At 40.1% G+C, this 19,936-nt stretch overlaps 1 protein-coding gene across 2 annotated transcripts; it reads left to right on the top strand.

Moving 5' to 3' along the window:
* Positions 1-213: 213 nt before the first annotated feature.
* Positions 214-17,043, top strand: C1GALT1 (core 1 synthase, glycoprotein-N-acetylgalactosamine 3-beta-galactosyltransferase 1). Of its 2 annotated transcripts, none has more exons than XM_072854230.1 (4): positions 214-348; positions 7,438-7,677; positions 9,417-10,084; positions 12,515-17,043. In XM_072854230.1, exons 2-4 carry the CDS (start codon positions 7,455-7,457, stop codon positions 12,722-12,724), a joined length of 1,101 nt encoding a protein of 366 aa, XP_072710331.1. In that variant the 5' UTR covers positions 214-348; positions 7,438-7,454; the 3' UTR covers positions 12,725-17,043. The 2 variants fall into 2 exon arrangements, with proteins under 2 accessions (XP_072710331.1, XP_072710332.1); XM_072854231.1 differs by lacking the exon at positions 214-348 and adding an exon at positions 998-1,142.
* Positions 17,044-19,936: the final 2,893 nt, after the last annotated feature.

The following is a 19,936-nucleotide window of genomic DNA, read 5'->3' as shown; positions in this document are numbered from 1 at the left end:
TTGCAAAATGCTATCCTTCGGTTACGTTGTAATGTAAAACACCTTTTAAATCTATACTTCCTCTTCATATTTAATTGATTTTTCATAAGGAGAGGTATCAAGAGAGAAACGTCACAGATGTTAAAAAGGTAGGCAGCATTAGCCCAGGGAGATAAGGAATGATTTCAGAAGGCTCAGTTACCTAGCAACGTCCCTTGCAGTTGCCTAATGGTATTTTGGAAGTGCAGAGGCTCCAGACCGGCTGAAGTGAAGGGAATGAGGGGCTGGAAAGCGGCGGAGCTCCGCAGCCCAGCCTGAGCACACGACACAGCTGCTTCCAGGCAAGACCAGGCAGACAAGAAGAGCAAGGTAACGCGATAAAAGGGTAGAGGGACAGCCCTGCCCAGGGCATTGCTTTCCTAAACGCGTCTGAAAAGGCACCGAAGGAGGCACCACCACCAAAATACCTCACCACTTACAAGCCTTTAAGTGGTCAAGGGGAGGTGACGCCCTTCGCTCTCCCGTCTCTCCCTTGCCCTCGCATGCTCTCCCCTTTCCGCCCTGGGCCATTTTTTCACCCACACACCTCAAAGCCCTGACCAAGCCACCAAGCACAGCAGGCGAGCTGGCCCCCGCCCTCACGCTGCAGCCTCGGCCCGCGGCACCCTTCACCCACCGCCGCCGCGCCGGCGGCCTCCCCACGCGAGAGGCGCGGACTCTACTCGCGGCCTGGCGCGACGACGTGGCCGCGCTCCCAGCGGACAAGCAGAGGGGACACGAAAGGACGGACTCCCGCCCCCACGTGTGACTCCCACGCGGGGGGGCAGCGCGGCCGGGGACGCCGCCGTCCTCCCGCGCCCCCCACCGGCCGCAGCCGCGCGCACCCAAGAACGTGAGGCGATGGCAAGCCGCCGCGCGGCGGCAAGGGTTAAATGCGCGTCCCGCGGCCGGCCACGCCCCCCGGCGCTCGCCACCCAATGAGCAGGCGGCGAGCCGGTGCTGCCCTCCCCGCGCTCCGGGGGCGCGCAGCGCGGGGCAGCGGGATGGTGCCGGCGGCGGCGGCGCGTGGCGGCAGGTCTGGCGGCGGCCTCTCCTGCGCGCGGCCAACGGCTGCCTGCGGTCCGCGCGGCTGAACGCGCGCTGGGCCTCCGCCGGCCGACGAGGTGAGGGGGCGGGCGAGCGGGCGGGCCGCGGTGGCGAGCGGCGCTGAGGGGGCAGTGGCGGCGGCCACGGGCCCCGGGCCGGGCCGTCGTTGGGGGGAGGGCGGCGGGCAGGGCCCTGAAGGCAGCGCCCCGTCTGGGGAGGCGATGTGAAGGAAGGTGCGGAAGGTGCCGCCCTGCGGTGACGGGGCGGGAGGAGGTGGTCGGGGCCGTGCGTGTCACCCCGGCGGCGGCGACGAGGGTGCCCGCAGGAGCCGTGGTTGCGGGGACAGCAGGTGCCTGGCTGCCCGCCTGGGAAGGAGTGGCTCCGAAGGAGGGGTCTCCTTGGAAGACAGCGAGTCTCTCGGAGCCCCAACGCAGGGAGCGAGGTCCCTTCCGAGGGGGGGAATTGCTCGCTGCTCCCCACCCATCCGCCTTCTGCTTCTTGTAACGGGGACTTCCTGGACTGACGTCGCAGTTCCCTTTAGTAAGAGCTAGGTTAGTAGAGGTCTAGAAAGCCACGCTTTGGACATGGTAACTTGTTGCTGAAAGAGGGACTCGGCGTTTGGAATGAGGAAGGAGATTACCAAGATCTTTCTTCCTGCTCACCTGTGCTGTAGATTGTTACACATCTTGTTGCAATGCTGTTATTGTCCACCTGTACCAAAATACCTTGCTTTTGTTGTCTATATTTTTGGATAGAACAACCAAGAGTTTTTGATGGAAAAATGTTACTCTCCAAAGAAATGCTTATAATGTTAGATTTTTTTTTTAAAAAAAAAACAAAGTATTTTTGAAAGTGAAAAATATAATCTGTGCTTAGTTGGTAGGAAACTGCAGCAGTTCACAGTAATCCTTGATGCAGGCAATATTAGCAAAGGTACAACTGTTTTGCATATAGTTTCATTTCAGAAGCATATGAATATGTATGCATAAAGCTTCTAGAAATAATGGGACTTAGTGAGCAGAAGACCTATCTTGGACATTGCACAGCTAACTACGTTTTCTACATTTTGACTTTAATTATCCTGATGTGTTGCTCGACTCTTAAGGACATGGTAGTAGAGATCAATTTCATTGCTGATTATGCAGCCCTCAACAGACAGTTACATGCTGGGGCCTCAGAGCTTCCCCCTCACTTCGTAAGGAAGAGATACAAGGAAGAGCCAGCTGTGTGTGTAGACTCGCCATGTTTCTCATGAGAGTAATGATGAGAGTTCATTATTTCTCATAATCCTAAAGTGATTATGGTGGGATGAAATGTATATGAAAATATCTAGAGTTATGTCCCACATTCTGTAAATTTCAAAATCCCAGATTTGGTGGTTGTTTTGTTGAATGTGTTTCCTCTTGAAACAAGTTCAAAAAATTACATGGTCTGAATTTGCTTAAAAGTATTGATTTTAAAGGTGGTCTTTTTTGGTTTTTGAGGGGTGGGGATAGGGCAAGCTCCCAGTATCATATATTCCTATTGCATGGGGATTCCCTAAGTTTGCTTTGGCTTAGGAAGGTGACCTTAACCCTTGTTGGAACAGCTAGCAGAGTGAGAACAGTATTTTAGATTAATGTGTTAAAAGGCTCATCACCAGGACCACACAGAGGCACAGTGGGGGCACGGGGCACCCTGTTAATCTCATTGGAGGAAGCAGCCCCTAGTTCTGTCACTGGAGGGCCATCAGCCCCGATGCCCAAGTGTGACACGCATCAAGATGAGTCAACAGAAAGGCTCTCTGGAACAGCTTACAAGATTGAGGGGGCTAACTGCCTGCAGCATATGGGAGATATTATGGGATGGAGGAGAAGAGCATCTTGTGACTGTACAAAACTTGTTATGGGATGTTTAGGGGAAGGACTAAAGGGAGGGAACAAGGTGGTTTGAGGAGGAACAAGTATGGGAAAATAGAAGGATAAGGGAATAAAGGGCCTGGTCAATTGTAAACAAGTGGCTGGTCAGCATGTTTGGCCATGTCCTGTGCCAGATTACCACAGCCTGTCCTCTTTTGTCATCAAGCTCCATTTCTAACTGTTTTCCTGGATGAGAGGACTCTCTGCTATATTCATGTGTGCATACTGAGGTCTAAGTGCCAGCAACTGGAGTGGTACTGTAAGTTATAGGGACCTCTGTGTCTGGTGTGCCAGCAACTGGAGAGACTGGAGTGAGTGAGGGTCTAAGTGCCAGCAACCAGAGTGGAGACTGTAAGTCATAGAGGCTTGTGTGTCTGGAGTGCCAGTAACTGCAGAGACTGGAGTGCATGCGTATTGTCTTGGCAAGTATGCCAGCGTGTGGTTGCTAGTGAATATCATGCCAGGCTAGCCAGTGAGTAGGATAAGAGGCTTGGGAGCCAGGTTTTGAGGCAGCTGTAAGTGTGGAAGAGGTACTAGTGACATCACAGGGTCTTCAGTTTGCAATATGAGAGTCCAGGAGGTCCAAGCCGGCTACCGGAGGGACTGTAAGATCTGGGTTATGTTTTGGACACATTTGCATGTGTGTGTCTGAGCGAGGCAACTGGAGACAAAAGGATCCCAGGGCCAGTTACTGAGTGGACTGAGTGTCTAAGGCCATTTACTGCGGGATCATGGTATGCCTGTGGGGAGCTGCATGTTTGTGTGTATCTGGGTGAGGAGGTCTGTACCAGCAACTGGAGTGGGGCTCTGGGGAGGCTGAGGATTCAGGGTTGGTTTCTGGATAGACTTGAGTGTCTGAGGCCAGTTACTGGAGGCATCCACATTGTATGTATGTGTGTATTCCCCACTAACAGACTCTTGTCCTGGTCAGCTAGGGAGAGGAGCAGCATAAGGCCAGACCATGTTTGTGTTTGCATGAACACTGTTTTTAGCTGTGTTGATCTGTATGGTCAGCCATGTGTATATGCATGTTTGCGTGTGCAAGTAGGGGAATAAATCCTCAGCTTTGTCACTGGCTGGACTTGGGAACACGGAGTTGCAGCAGCCGTGTCTCCATTGGGCTGCCAGGATCAGCAGCCCCTACACAGAAAAATTACTTTTTCCTCTAAGTTTGAAGACACAGAAATTGTTGACTTACAAAACTTAAATTTGGAGCCAAATCTACAATGACTGTTAAGTTGTGATAGAATTTTAAAACATTTGTTAGTCTGTTTAATGTGAATAAGGCTACCTACATGAATATCTAAATAGATATATTTGTTTAAGCTGCCATGATAGAACAGTGGAGCATAAATTAAATTTAAACCGAAGCTTTTGTTGTAGGTAGTTTTTTAAATAGTGTCTGTGTTTTAACTCAAGAGAAGTAAAAATAGAAATAGGAATAAAAAAAGGGGATCTTTTAGTGACCTGTTAGGTTTTGCACTTACTTTTTCCCTCTCTGTATGTCATAGAATCATAGCATCACAGAATGGTTTGGATTGGAAGGGACCTTTAAAGATCGTCTAGTCCAACACCTTGCCATAAGCAGGGACATGTTTCACTAGATCAAGTTGATCAAAGCCTTGTCCAACCTGACCTTGAACACTTACCTGTTTTGCATGTCTTGCCCCTGAATAAACCCCTGTATAGAAAAGAATGTCAACAAAGAGTTTGAGTGAGGATGCTTATCATAATAAGAACTGACCTTCCTTTTAGGCATTTTCTGTTTCTAGTCTAATGCTATAGTATTCAGTTATTTTTGGTGGCAAGTTAAAAGACTCTACTTATGTAAAATATCAAGATAATACAAAAAATGAAGATTTCTGTCCTGTTTACTGTTGGAGTTTATAAACATATAGATACATACACAATATATAGTGGTCCGGTCTGTTGATATAAAAATGATAGAACGATGAGCAGATAATTTTATATTGAAAACTGTAACTAGAGGCATTTCATATCATATATGAAGTACAGCTTCAGCATCTGTCCCTACCTGCTCCCAGAAATCCTCTTTGCTTGTGGAATACTGCCAAATCAACTTCTGATTTCCAAATATGATGAATGCACTTTTTTCTCTTTTAACATTTCCAATACACTTAAAGTTTTTTTTCTACATAATTTAACATAATTCCATAGTTTAATAAGCAGCAGTTATTTTCAAGTGATTTTCTTTTTTTCTCTTCAAGCAAGAATAATTTTAACAGCTGTTAGAGCAGATAACTGGACTTGTATGGCAAAGAGACACCTAATATTGAAAAGTGGAACAATGGAGACTTTTTCTTCTAGAAAGTGCTGTAGCTACACTGTGCATGCATGGATTTTTATTTTTTTCCCCTTTTAATATGCTGAAGGAAGGCATTGTTTTATCTGGCCCTCTCCCTTTGTGCACTGCAAATTTTGAGGGGACTTCGTGGTGATAGATGGGGAAAGTGAAAACAAACAAACAAAATTTTAGTACAGTGGATGTTTTTCAGTGTCATAGGCTGCTCGTGTCTATAGGCTTTTCCTTAAGTGTTTTGGGTTTTTGCCTTTTTTTTTTTTTTTCTTTTTTTTGGAAGGCACCTGATCTAAGTCCTCATGTTTTCTTCCCAAGTTAGTGGTATATAAGATGATAGAAATAAAGCTGGAAACAAAGTCATTTTTTCATGGCCTGGGTCACAAATGATAGTACAGTCAATTTTATACTTTAAGATGTGATATCTAAAGGCAATTGTTGGTCTCCACCAGGATGTAGTACTGAATTGAGGGAAGACAACATATGATTAAAAAATTGTATAATGTGCCTTTTCATATTAAAGATATTCATGTTCATACAGCTCCTTATAAACCATAGTTATAATTGTGTGAATTTTATAAAACCTTTAAGTTTCTTGATTTTTGTTTTGTGCTTCAAGTTGTGTTTCCAGTTTTCTTTCCTTTTTCTAGCAGTGTGGAAGGAAAAGCATATCACATGTTAGAGCTGCTTCGCTCTCAAATGATCTAGATCTGCATGTGTGCAGTAAATCTGATGATTTCTGAAAGTGTCAGCCTAACAATACACGCACTTGCTTTCTGTCCTCTCTGCTCTCCCTTCAGAAGAGTGCTCAGACAGACAGAAAACTGGTATTTGGAGGGCGTGTTGCTGCAAAGTGATTCATGCAGCTTGCCTGGGGACAGTCTTTTTCCAATAGACTCTGCACAGCCAATGAGAGAAGTGGGTGCAGGCTAAATGAGTTGTTTTGGTGGCTGCAGCTCTTTTCTGATCGATGGTTTTCATTGATGCTCTGTACATTCCATAATTTTCTTTTTTTGGCTCCCTAACTAACTAAAATGGGTTCTGCCCATTGACATTAAGAATGATCGTAATGGAGGAAACATCATCAACTTGTTTGTAAGGCACTGGCTTGAATCCAGTATCTATTTAACAGTCAATGTTTTTGTAGTTTAGTCATGAATTATTAGAAAATATCTCAACCCTTTGCAAAGATGAAAAGGCCTCAGGCCTCAACAGCCTGAAGTTGGTTTGCAAGTGTTTAATATATAAAAATTCACACTTGTTTTGGATGTATAAAGCTAACTTTATGGAGGTGTAGGTGCTGGTTTTGTTTAATTTTATAAAAATGGTCAGCCAAGTCCTTTTGTTTTTGAGGAGCAAGGGTGAAGTGAAGGGGTTTTTTATTACTGAAATACAAGGTTTTGGATGTGTAGAAGCGGCTTTGAGGCTGACGTGTTTTCTTCTCCTCTTCCTCCAAATGGCTTTTAAAAATGGGTGTTTCTGTATAAGAATTCAGATGTTGTCTTACTCTTTCTTCTGAAACTCTATCCTCAGTACTTCCTAAAAGTGGAAGGAAAACTGCCCTACTCTGAGAGTAGATTTGCTTTTATAACTCTTCAAAATCTGCTTGTGTTTTGACAACTGTTAAAGAATTCCTGTAATATACTTATTCCTGAAGTTTAAGTACATCTCATAACCTTGTATCTTGACCTGTAGATTGCCTTTGATCATAATCTTTTAGCTTCGTAAAAGACTTATTTAAAGCGCAGATTTCTTGGGAAGAAGAGAATAAAGTAGTGAACATACATATTACAATTTTATAATTAAGATATTGCACTTTGAATGTATACATTCTTGTATAAATATTGTATAAATATAATGAATTTTTTTGTACGTACAGTCATTATTGTGATTTATGACTGTCCTTTATAATTTTAAGCTAAAGAACATATGGGAGCCCTTTTGCACTAAATTTATCAATATTTGTACAATTTTATATGAATATTTGCATTGCTCTTTTACTTAAACTTCCATGCAAGTCCAGGGGAGCTGAATCTGAGCTAGAAATGAGATCTTTACTTCCAGAGATTTAGTCCTTGATTTCTTCCTATAGTTTTAGATTCAATTTCTGTGTTAAGCAGCTTCAAGCTTAATGTATTTTTCATTTGTTTTTGACAGTGTATTACCTTCAGGAGATGGCCTCTTCTAAGTCTTTGATGAACCTTCTAACCTTCACTTTTGGATCAGCAATAGGATTTTTTGTATGCTATCTTCTGTTTAGCATTATACTAGAAGAACAGGTTAAGATCCAGCCTCATATCCTTCACAATGATCCACATGGTCAACACTCAGCAGATACCGATAACAATCAGCTGCAAGGACAAATGAATTTCAATGCAGACTCTGGACAGCATAAAGGTATTTTGTTATGCCTGACTAATTATATAATATGCCCCCTTTTCATGCATTGCAAAATGTTGCTTTCTTCACTGCCAAGAATTTGTATGAATCCTTTTCATTCATTTTCTCCATGTTCAGGTTACATCTAAATAACTGTGTTCTCCTGAGGTCCCCTGAATGGTGGTTTTCTTTCTTTACGTTTTTATTCCAGTAGTGATTTTTTTCCTTAGAGCCCAACCGTTTGTCCAGCTCCTGTATCCAGACTTGTTTGGAGCAGGAACTTCTCAAATGAACTATTGACATCAAATGGTGGTTTTGCTAAGCAGATATATTTGCTAGCATTGTAGAGGTGGCTGAATTGCTTTTTAGCTTTAAGAAGCTAATTTTGGGCCACTTCTAACTTTTTATCTAGCCTCTCAGATAAAGCTGAAAAAAAAAGAAATTGACTTTTTGACATGATTAGTAAAACCTGGAATTGGGGTGGGGCGGGGGGGGTGTGTGTGTGTGTGTGTGTGTGTCACTGTGGACATTGTTTGCCAAACTGATTATGCAGCAGTCCAAACACAGATTGCTGTTTGCAGTCAAAACCAGAGAAATTCTGTTGCACTCTGATTTGGTTTTGGTTTTTTTTGTTTGTTTGTTTTTCCAGAGAAGGTAGACCCTTCTAATATTTCAAGCATACTTTTAAATTTGACACATCTGATTAAATGAGTTCATTCTAAATCCTAAATACAGATAACATCAGAGTTGGAGCAGTTTGGATGAGAAAAAATGCACTATAATGCGTTTGCTGAAGATGTTAACAAGTAATTTGCTATTTAAATGTATTTAAACTGCAGACTTTGTAAGAAAGTTTGTGAGTGTTTCACATGTAATTGTAGAAAATTTTACAAAGAAGTCTGATCTGTTGTTGCCTAAAGTGTAAGCAGGAATATTTTAGGACCAGTTATGCAGATCTCACTCTCCATGGAATATTCTTTTACATCAGTTGAAATCACTCTGTATGTATCAAGTGAAAATGTTTCTTTGAGGGAAATTAATGCTTTGGCAGCTTGGAAAACATTATATTACACACCTCAAATAACTGTATCTATTTATTCTGTTGGATTGCCTACAAATAAAAACATTTTAGCACAACAATAATACTAGTTTCATAGTATCCTAACTTACTTAATCTGATTTTTTTACAAATAAGATTTAACTTGATTTAGTGATAAATTCTTTCTGGTTTACCATCTGCTTTTTCCTTCAAAAATATGTTGCTGTTTTAGAAATATTTATTAGGTTTTGTTAGTTAACATGAATATATATAACAAAGCTTATTAGCTTTTTGACCTGTGTTGTAATCATTAAGTTGTGTTCATTGTGAAGGGCAAAAATATTCAGATTTTAAATTTTCATTAGTCCTCCAATACAATAAAGAAGTTGCCTCTGAACAGTTTTCGTGTACAAATCAAGGTTTTTTAAAGTTACACTTCCCTGAGCAGATACCCATTTTGATATGGCTGTTATGCTCACCTTTATCCTGTGAAGTTGAAGGAGCTTTAAGAATTTTAGTTTCTTGGTTTTGGGAGTCTTGTTTGTTTTTTTCCTAAATATGACATTAATTTCATTAACTGGTACATTTGGAAGCAAATGTCTCTTCTCTCTCTGCATGTCTTTTCTGGTCTAGAAACAGAATGTTGGGGGGGAGGTTGCTCTTACGTTTGTTTTGCAATCAAGTCTAATATTGTTTTGGAACTTTCCTCTTTTTTTAGATGAGAATAAAAATATTGCAGAGGGACTCTATCAGAAGGTGAAAATACTGTGTTGGGTCATGACTGGACCTCAAAATCTAGAAAAGAAAGCCAAGCATGTTAAGGCCACTTGGGCCCAACGTTGTAATAAAATACTTTTTATGAGCTCTGAGGAAAATAAAGACTTCCCAACTGTGGGCCTAGAAACCAAAGAAGGCAGGGACCAGCTGTACTGGAAGACTATTAAAGCTTTTCAATATGTATATGACCATTATTTTGATGTTGCTGATTGGTTTATGAAAGCAGATGATGATACATATGTTATATTGGACAATTTGAGATGGCTTCTTTCAAAATACAGTCCTGAACAACCAATATACTTTGGAAGAAGGTTTAAGCCTTATGTGAAGCAGGGCTACATGAGTGGAGGAGCAGGATATGTTCTAAGCAAAGAAGCTCTGAAGAGATTTGTTGCTGCATTTAAAACAAACAAATGTTCTCACAGTTCCTCTATCGAAGACCTAGCACTAGGAAAATGCATGGAGATCATTAATGTGGAAGCAGGAGATTCTAGGGATACAAGTGGTAGAGAAACCTTTCATCCCTTTGTTCCAGAACATCACTTAATCAGAGGATACCTACCAAAAACATTCTGGTACTGGAATTACAATTATTATCCTGCTGTAGAGGTAAGTCCTTAGGAACCTGGTACCCATTTTATGAAGTACATCTTATGGTGCGTGTGAATGTGTATGGTGTGTGAATTAGTAGTTTAATAACAGCTCAATATATTTTAGAAAAGAAGATTTGTTGTGATCCTGTGATACACCTGTGTGTAGCTGTGTTAAATACACTAGTCATCAACTAAAAGTTGATGCTAAGAACTTAACATTCCAGAAGAGCTAGTGAATCTTAAATTATTATTGCTGTTTTGCTATGTTCTGTGCACAGCAAAAAATGATTAAACCTTTTTAACACGTTTGTCTAGTGTCACCACGACTACCTTCCTTGCAAAGTTATTGTTCAGTTTTGTTCCCTCATATCTCTCACACAGTGTCCCTAGCTTCTCCTGCAGCCAGCCAACTACCAGCGTGCAGTGAGAAGCGAGATGAGTGGGGTTCATTCCAAGCTGTGTGTGCTGGCTGTACAGAGCCGGGTCAAACAGTATGGCTTAGTTACATTAAAGCCTAGTGAAAGGGAAGGTGGCACTGGAACACCTTTATCTTCTGCCCAACAGCAAACTTTGCATAAAATCTGTAGAAATAGAAGTAATTTTGAGACTTGCTCATGATTGTAGTTGGTTAACATTAGCTAAGAGATTCCCAAGTTATTGGAGGGGCTGGTGAGTAGTGGTATGCATGACTGTACTGCCTGCTACTCTTTTTCCCTTCAAATGGGGATGTGCTGCAAGATACTTCTCTTATCACTGATAACTGTGTGTAGTGTTACCTGGCTTGAATGCTGGTAGCTGCCCTGCCCTCACTTTTTTGTTGAAGGTTGTTAAAATATACATGTAAGCAAATTCCATTGAAAAAATTATAGAAGAATAAACATTGCCTAGAAGTGAAATAAAAGCATGCCTCAAACAAGGAAATTGATTAGATTTCCTTATGTAGTTGTACTGAACTCTTGTCTACCTTCTGTAGAAGTGGAGGCAAGCATGAGAGCTGGCAAGCTAATTTTTTAAATTTTTTTTTGTGTAGCAACAAAAATAGCATTTACAAGCTGAAACATTCTTACTGCAAGAACTTCAGATTGTCCTTTGTGTTCCACATCTGAAATCTCCAGTTAAAAAAAAGAAAAAAAAAGGCGAGGGAGGGAGCATGGTGCTACTTGAAATTAAAGCGATCTGAAGGTATTCTGCATTGTAAACTTTGATGATCATCTGTGATGTGGCTGCTTCTTTAGGATTATAATCTCACTTTTAAAGGTATTATTTTTCAGCAAACTTTGAGATCAGCATAAGTGGCCAAAATCAAGGATAGGATGTGGGATTTTTTACACAGTAAAGCTGGAAAAAAACCAAAAAAGTCTAGTTCTTCAGTAGACTCTTTTCATTGTAAAGCATCTATTTTTATACTTGTATTCAGCGGCTAGAACACTTCTGCAGCTTAAAACAGCTACAATACTGTATTTAGTGTGTCAGGATGCAGCAGCTTCAGCTATGGTTGCAGTTCATGGGTGGCTGAGCTGTGGACAGTTACCTCCGTAACTGACACAGTGGTGGTGAGGATCCATAATGGAAATCGCTTGTTTGATCCTGTCCTATCATTTGTGTTTGGATAGAGACTCCTTCGTCTGGTATCAAAACCAAGCTATATTGGTCAAACTTAGTAAGTATAGAATAACAATTATGTAACAATTGTTCTCTTAGTGTCTTTAAATGTTGAATCTTAGTTCCAATTAGAGATGGCATATTAGCAGCTCGGCAATCAAATCTGATGCCCCGCCCAAACTATCTTCCAGAAAAGTGCTCTGAGAGCTGAATTTGAACTAGGAAAAACAAGTTGTAACAAATGTGTTAACAATGATCTTTTAGCTCTTAAAAATGCTTGATAATATCAATGAAATTAATAAACTAAAAAAAAAAAAATTCCAAAATTACTTGTTACAACTTTGTGTAGGAAGTTAGATACTGACAATTTTGCCAAAATGTATAATGTGTGAAGACACACACACAGAGGTGCATGTGCACACACACACATTTGCCTTACATACTCTGGATGGATGCTGCCATGAATAACGAGCATGTATTGTTTCATATATAAATGCAGTGCATTTAGACCTAATTGCTGTGTCTTGGTTTTGTTTAAACACCAACATAAAAAAAGAAGAATGGAAAAGCAAAAAACCTCTGACATTAACGAGGGCAGCTAGTTTTTTCACTGGCTTGATTACAGAAGCAAAAGACTTGTCCAACTTTATTTTGGAAAGATGCTTTGGCAGATATGTCTGATATATTTTGCTTGCTTAACATTAAGTTTTGAAGTATATGAATGACTGATGATAGTGAATTTCTTACCATGAAGTCAAGTATGTGTTTGAATTCTTCCTGGATCTTTAATCCAGGGCATGCTTTGCAATTCTTGCTGATTATTTTGACTTGTTTTGTATTTTAGGGTCCCGGATGCTGCTCCGATCTAGCAGTTTCATTCCACTACGTTGATTCCGTGACTATGTATCATTTGGAATATTTGATTTATCATCTCCGTCCATATGGGTATTTGTATCGGTACAATCCTGATATGGCAAAGAATCCAGAAGAGCAGAGCAAAAATGAAGCACTGGAGGATAATCAAAAGCTAAAGCAAAAAATTTCTGAGAATTAATTGGACTTTGAAGAAAACTAAAAGAAGCCAATATAATGAGTAAGAGTCTCCTCAAACTCCTGCAGGAAGCTTGTGGACTACAATTACTCATGGCGATTCTTATTTCAAAAATCACGTTGGCAGTACTTCCTGTCACTGTCTATGTACAACAGAGTCCGGTGCTGGCTCTGACTGTGTGGAATAGTGTGACCTTGCAGCCCTGCTCATGATGATTTGGGGCCCTAAAGCTGTGAAATAGGAGGTTGTTCTGGTACACTAACATCTGGAAGAAGTTGTATAAAAAACATAGTGGACGGGTTCAAAGATAATCATACAGTATTTCTGTTCCTTCTTCTGTTCTCCTCTTTTTCCTTCCAGATGTTCTGTTAGGTCGGTTCTAATATTAGAAATTGGATGCTGCACAGTCAAATACTTCATGGTGGCTTTTTCTAGTATTCTCAATATCTTGAAGTTACTGTATGTACCTTGCCCTATAAGGAAGGGAGAGGTGTGGAAAGTCTAAAGCCTGCTTTCCCTTAATGACAGACTGGTTATTATTGGCAGACATCCACCCAAAAGATTAATCTGAATTGTTTCAGAAGTGGAATTCACTGCTATGAATTATTTTTAAAATGTTTAAGTCTCTATTGTATAAAACAATATGAAGTTGGATCACTACTGTTATAGGGAGAAACCCAGAAATAGTTACTATTGTTTAAATTGCTGAGGTGATGCAAGCTGCTTACATATTTGCCTGTGGCTTTTTTTTTTTTAATATTAACTTATCCTATTGGTTGAATGGATATAAAAATTCATCTCAGAATTTCTCAGCATAAGATAAGGTATATGCATTTTGAAATAGCAGTCTCTCTTCCATCACACCTTCCATGTAAACCAGAAAGAATAGTATCTTAGCAAAGTTACAATGGCATCATAGTAACTTGGTTTCAGCCAGTATTAGAATTAGTTTGTTTGCGTATAATTTTCACATCACTATATTTTGAGATTGTGGAGTACTTTATTCATTAAAATTTTACAAACAAGTCTTATTTTAAAACTGCAGCAAAGCCGATCTGACTGCTTCCCTACATATCTAGTTTATTTGGCTAAAGTACTTAATTTCACTTTTCTGAACATTGTTTTTTTTCCACTTTTAAAATTTCTTCTGTATCTGCTTCTTGTTACCTTTTTCAGAACAATGAGTTAACTGATCCTTATTTCACTTTTTTTGAAGCTGAAGTATATAGTTATTCAGGTAAGCCAGCCTGAATGCAGGAATCTTTCAAAGTACATTAACTTTCTCCACTACTTTTTGAGTATCTCTGCCTCTTAACTGAAAACACTTTCTTGTTTTAATTTGTTTTAATTACTAAAAAATTTTCAGAGGCCAAGCCTATGTTTTACATAGTCAATGTAAAACTTCCTGGTTTTCTCTTTTTCAAATTGAGTGAATAGCAATATGGGGGATGGGGTTAAGCTTGATGTGTAGTGTGTCTGTATTTCACACTTGAACAAAAGTTTCTTCATCTGTTTGTCACTTTTCACCTTCATCATATTGATGAATTTGGACATAACCTAATTACCTCCAGTCATTGTTTTGGAAAGGGCACATACTGGTAGCAGACAGCCTTATTTACTACTGCTGTCCTTCAGGATGTTCCTGGAAGAGGATGTTACCATAAAGTACTGGAATTTTTTTTCCAAAGATAGTTCTTGTACAGATTGGGGTTCTATCTGTTGTCAAACAGTAAAGAGTCATGACTTCCTTTCTGACCATTGCTCTGCAGCATGATGGCAATTACTGAAATATCTCATGGAGTTGAAATATTACATACATCTTCTCTGCCTGAGTATAGGCTGGGTTCATATATCAAGTATTACTTAAACGAATAGTTCCTGCAGGGTTAAATGTATTGGTCTTTTATGAGCAAGACTGCCTCTGAAGTACTGAAAGGGACATGAGCTTTATTTTATGTTAATTGACTTAAGTAGGAAATTATAACTGTATTTGTTTAAAAAAGGAAAAAGTCTCCAGTTTGCTCTAGTCAGAGGGATGCTTGTCCAGAGGAGAATGGATGGTACCATGCTGAGAAGTGCTTCCTTCTGTGAGCTAAATGCTTATCCCATGTGCAACACAAACCAATAATATTGTGAAATCCATATGGTATTGATAACTCCAGTAGCATTGGTCAAACAGGCAGTTAAAATTTTCTGGAATACTTAAGGAAGTTATAAAGTGAAATCAGGATCCCAACTTAATCTCTTTGTAAATTCAGCCCATGTAGAAGATCTGCTGAACTACTGTACTGTTCCTTTATTACTGCTTTCTTCCTCAGTTCATCCATGAGGATTTAAAGATTTTCTTCTGCAACAGGCAGAACAAATTTTGCATATTTTCTGCAGATTTGTGTCCTATGTTTGCCCTGTGCTGCCCTGTGAAGTAACATAATTTTCTCTTCATGTTCCTTACTATCCTGACTATCCTGTCTTTGGGTTTTCAGTTTCATCATGCATGAGTCTCAGGTGGACAAGAGGAAGCAGGTAGTGAGATGTTTGAGCTCCACACAGGTTGGTTACTGCGGTCGCAAGTCAAACCAACCATGGCTGAGCTCACAGTGAAGCCTTTTCTCACCAGCAGTTCTAATTCTTGTTGTCTGCCCAGCTGTGGCTTGTGGGTTTAGCAGAGCGGGACAGGAAGGTCCCTTTCCACAAAACATGCAGGCCCTCAGAGGGAATGGAGCAATAAAGGAACAAGTTCCATTTCTTGAGGGAATAAGGCTAAGAACATACTACCTTGTGATAAATAGGTGGCCTATCTGGAGAAATAAGAGTAGCCTTTTCTTCAAACATCTATTATTGCTTTGTTTTAAAGTGTCCTTGCTCTTAGGCCTCTGAATCTATTTATTTTGCCTTTCTAGCAGCACTACAAAGAAATTTTTTTTCCTTCCAGACAAGCTAGAAAAGTATCGGGTTTTACATTCTGTGATTATAACAGAGGACTGTTGTTCTCTGTTGAATTGTATTGCCATAACAATGAGCTGATACCTCTGAAATAATTGGTTTGTATCTCACTCCCTTCAAAAGCTTCAGTAGACAAGGTTGGAATGTGAACAGTTAGTATAATTTTTATGTACAATATTACACTACTATTAGTAGTTTGTTATTTCACTCTCAGGTCTTTGTGCTTTGAGCAAGTATTTATTGAGCTTGAGTATTTCTGCAGCCTAAGGAGGCTACTGTATTTCAGGTGGAAAGACCTTTCTGAAGCACAGCAACATAGGCTCTCTTAGGCTATACCGATTATTGCTCTGTGGTTTTGTTTTGTTTCTAAAAATGTTTCTTAATCTTATAAAACCTAAAAGCTTCCATTGGCACCGTAGTGATTTAAATGACCCAGCTAAAATTTTTGAACTAGTTTTCTTGAAATTACGAGGCAGCAGTTGCTTGCACTTGGATATGGGAATGTCACTTAGTGTAACAGAATAACATTTTAACCTTTTGTTAAGTGTTTTTTAGTTCAGAAGGAATGAGAATGCCAAGAAGTTACCTTCTGATCACTGTTCTTAATCAGAGGATGGTACTAATCTTTGTTTGCAGAAAAAGACCCATTTTAATCTTCTTTCATTCCCAATTAATTTTTGCAGCCTATATTGGTCTTATTGAAGAGGTTAAATGCTGGTGATGTTAGCACCATCTCTCATTTTGCGGAAGCTCTTTTCCCAGTACCTTTTACCTTTAAGAACACTTTTTTTGTTTTGCTTTGGTGGGGGTATATATTAAAAATCATTTTTTCTTCACACGTTGCCATTTGTTCTGTTACGCTTCCAGAAGTATAAATTTTAGTGAGCAGCTGATAGACCTCTTACAAACAGTTTGCTATCTGAGCAGGGTGTTTTATCTTTGTATAACGGAAAAGCGTGGGTTATTTCTCTGATGTACCTGCTACTGATGTTGATAGTGCATGCACAGATGAAAATAGATCCCTCAATACAGAACCACTGGGAAAGGCAATTTTGTCCTTTTTCTGTCAAGAAAAACATCTGTGGAACTCCAAAAGTGTAATTTGCTTTGTTTTACCATATTGTATTTAAAATACTCCACAAATGTTACTAATGCTCTAAAAGAATTGAATATTGCTGCTGGACAGTATGCTCCACTTAAAACCTGTGAATGTTTCACTTTGCAATTATAGGTAGTCATGTCCCTAATGGCCGGTATAAGTTGGTGACTTGTCTGGAATGATCACCATAAGGATTTGTTTCTTAAATACTTCTTCGAAGTGCCTTTGACCAATTTTTAGCATCAAAATTAAGTTGAGAATCAAATAAATAAAATAAGTTATCTCATACACAGTGCATGTCTGTCTTCATTTCCCCCTCCTGTATGCTAGTAGTGTAGCATAGCAGCACCATTTAGTCTCATAAAAGCATTCTTACTTTTTTTCTTGGGGTGGGTACAGGAAAGTCAAAAGGTTCCTCACACTTGCTAGGTTTTGTTATTATATTTATGCTATTAACAAGTAGAAAGCTACCTTGAAAACAAAGATGGTATTTTTTAAAGTGTAAAATTAATCATAAGTGCTAGTACTAGATTCACATAAGCAGGCTGTTGTTTCTGCATTGTCCTGATTTTTCAGTGTCTCCACCTTGTCACAGAGTCCTGAGTGAACTGGCTATAGCTGATACCTCAAAGATAAAGCAAAACTGTTCAACATTAACCACCTTTTTTTAAAAGGATTTATTCTTTCAGTGAATCTCTTACTTCTGGAAAAAAAACCAACCCCAAACCAGTTAAGATTTAAATGTTGTGCTTTCTAGCCTAGCTTTCTGCTATTCATGCAGAATAATATCCAGCACTAAAGAATATTCCACTTACGCAGCTGGGAAGTGTCTTTAGGTGCGAAATGTTGGTTGTTGGACATGGTAGGCACAAGCACAGTACAGCTGTGTTTCATTACCTTAAGTACTGTAATAGACCCTGCTAATACTATTAACCTGGATTAATTAACTATTTCTTTGCTTTTGACTGGAGTGCAAGCGTGTCTGCAAAGTGCAGGAAGTGTGTGACAACCACTGTGCTCAAAAGCTAGAATATTTTAGCTAAGGAATAACTGCCAATTGAATGGATGATAAAAGCTCATCTCTGAAGCTTCAGGTATAGGTTATGCTTTTATGTGATGCTGCTATAACTTTCAATTGTCAGGATCAAACTAGATCCAGCAAATTGCAGGGCGATGTGAGTACTGGAGCAGAACAGAAACTACAGCTACTACTGTGGAGAAAAACTGTTTTGTAAGTGCAGGTTTGCTTTGCGTGCTTTTTAATATGTAACAGACTCTGCATATTTGATTACCAGAAGTTGTAGACACAAGTGAAATGTCATTCAATGAAGGTAAGCTCTCGTAACCTGCTGACTTACAGAAAGCTTCACTGGCTCAAGGGAATTTTCCTAGGGTTCTCTCTGCATTAGTGCTAACTAAAAAGAAATTTAAGTAAATATCTTACACCCTGGGACTGCTAAGGTTGTTCTAAGCTGTGGGGAAGATAATCCTGCGTGTTGCTGGTTCCAGGTCTCGCTGCAGAATGTTTAGCAGTCTTTCCTCCTTTTTGACAATGTTTCACCTTAATGAGGCCCTTCTATGAGTTCCAGAAACTTGGTAGTGAGGGACTTATCCTGACAACTATTAGGAGGAATAAGTGAGGAAATTGGAGCCCTGCAGTGAACGTTTTCATTGTTCCACATGTAAAGTAATTTAACATAGACGGGAAAACAGCCGTATCATGGGATCACACTTATAGGTGTTAGGGTGGTATTTGGCAAAGTATTTGGAAAAGTGGTTATTTCATTCAGAAATGTAGCCTGAGCTCTCAATTTTTTCAGCTTTCTAATATAGATTCCTGCAAGACTTCTTGAAATACCAGTAAAAATAAATTGTAGAGATGCCCTCAATGCTGATTAGCCAACAAAACGTGGCAGGGAGACTACTTCTAAGTATGCTTTTGGTAGCGCTGGAATTCAAATCTGATGTGGTTTTGAGCTGAGACCCGCAGGTTTTCATTTTAACTCTTCTTTCCATTTTCCCTCAGCCCCCTGTTCCATTGTGTGTAACACTCCTCTTCTGTGGTGAAACTGCAAGCCGTGAAGTACAGTCCCTTCTTTCCTTCCTCCTCCAAAAATGCCTTTCTGTAAAGCTCTGTTTTATTTAGGGTAGGTTGAAGCCTCGGGTGCTGGAGTCTGCACTGGTACTGACCAAGACTTCATACCCCAGTGTCCCAGTTCTACCTGGGGTTTCTCTGATGTGTGGGGCAGCTCTTGGGATGAGAACGTGTTAATGCTCTTACGTATTCAAGGTGTTACCTTTTTTGGAGGTGTGATTTGTCTTTTAAACAGATTCCCTTCTTCCCTCCCACTTTTCTCTTTCCTTTTCCTGTCAATAGTTTCACCTTCTGCTCTGCAAACTGCTTTCTGAGGAGTACATGATGCCAGATGGATTGCTGTCATTTTCACGCTGCCAAGCGGCTGTGGCTCCCTTCAGGTCTGTACGTGAAATGTTACGCTGCCTTCAGTAAAGTTACTAACTTACAACATGTTTTAAAATCAGCCTGAGTCTCTACCAGAGCAAGAGTTGGAACCATGTTTTATCATTTGATGCTTAAAGTACTTCCCAGTCTGGTAGGATGGACAGGTGGACTGGCTCCAAACCCTAGCATGAAAGAAGTATGAAAAATATTTTCCTTAGAGAGGAGGGAATTCTTTGTAGCAACATTCTAAAAGGAACATGAATTTTCCCACTGTCCGCTAAGTGTTGCTACAGTCCTGATCTTATTTTTTATTTTTGCACAAAGAGGTGAACAGTCTTGCAAAGCTGAGTGGCAACAGAACTTCAAATTTAGATCTGAATAGAGATGGGAGTTTCACAGGCATGTTTGTTAAATAAAAAGTTGATGTGAGCAGCTTGCTCTATTTCCTTTCATTTCAACTCTAAACCTTTGCTTGAGTAGGTACCAAAGTTTGCAGCACAGTTCTTCAGTTGTACAAAACTAAACTGTGGCACATGTGAACCCATCACTTTGGCATCTTGAAGTCAAAAAGGCTGGTTTGTTTCTTTGAATTTCTAACCTGGCTTCCAGCAACTCCTTGCTGGCTTCCAATTTCTTTCCCCTCCTAGGATAAAATCCTAATCCACTGCAAGGAAAGGAGCTTTGTCAGTAACTTCAGTCACCTGAAGAACCA

This window comes from Ciconia boyciana, chromosome 2 (genome assembly GCF_034638445.1).
Source record: "Ciconia boyciana chromosome 2, ASM3463844v1, whole genome shotgun sequence".
In the NCBI taxonomy this organism is placed as follows: Eukaryota; Metazoa; Chordata; class Aves; order Ciconiiformes; family Ciconiidae; genus Ciconia; species Ciconia boyciana.
Note: the sequence above shows the minus strand (reverse complement) of the source record. Positions and strands in the feature narration are given on the sequence as shown.

Coding starts and splice junctions, on each gene's coding strand:
- C1GALT1 (XM_072854230.1), top strand. CDS start 7,455: ATGGCCTCTTCTAAGTCTTTGATGAACCTTCTAACCTTCACTTTTGGA. Junction 7,678..9,416: donor AGACTCTGGACAGCATAAAG/GTATTTTGTTAT, acceptor CTCTTTTTTTAG/ATGAGAATAAAAATATTGCA. Junction 10,085..12,514: donor ATTATTATCCTGCTGTAGAG/GTAAGTCCTTAG, acceptor TTTGTATTTTAG/GGTCCCGGATGCTGCTCCGA.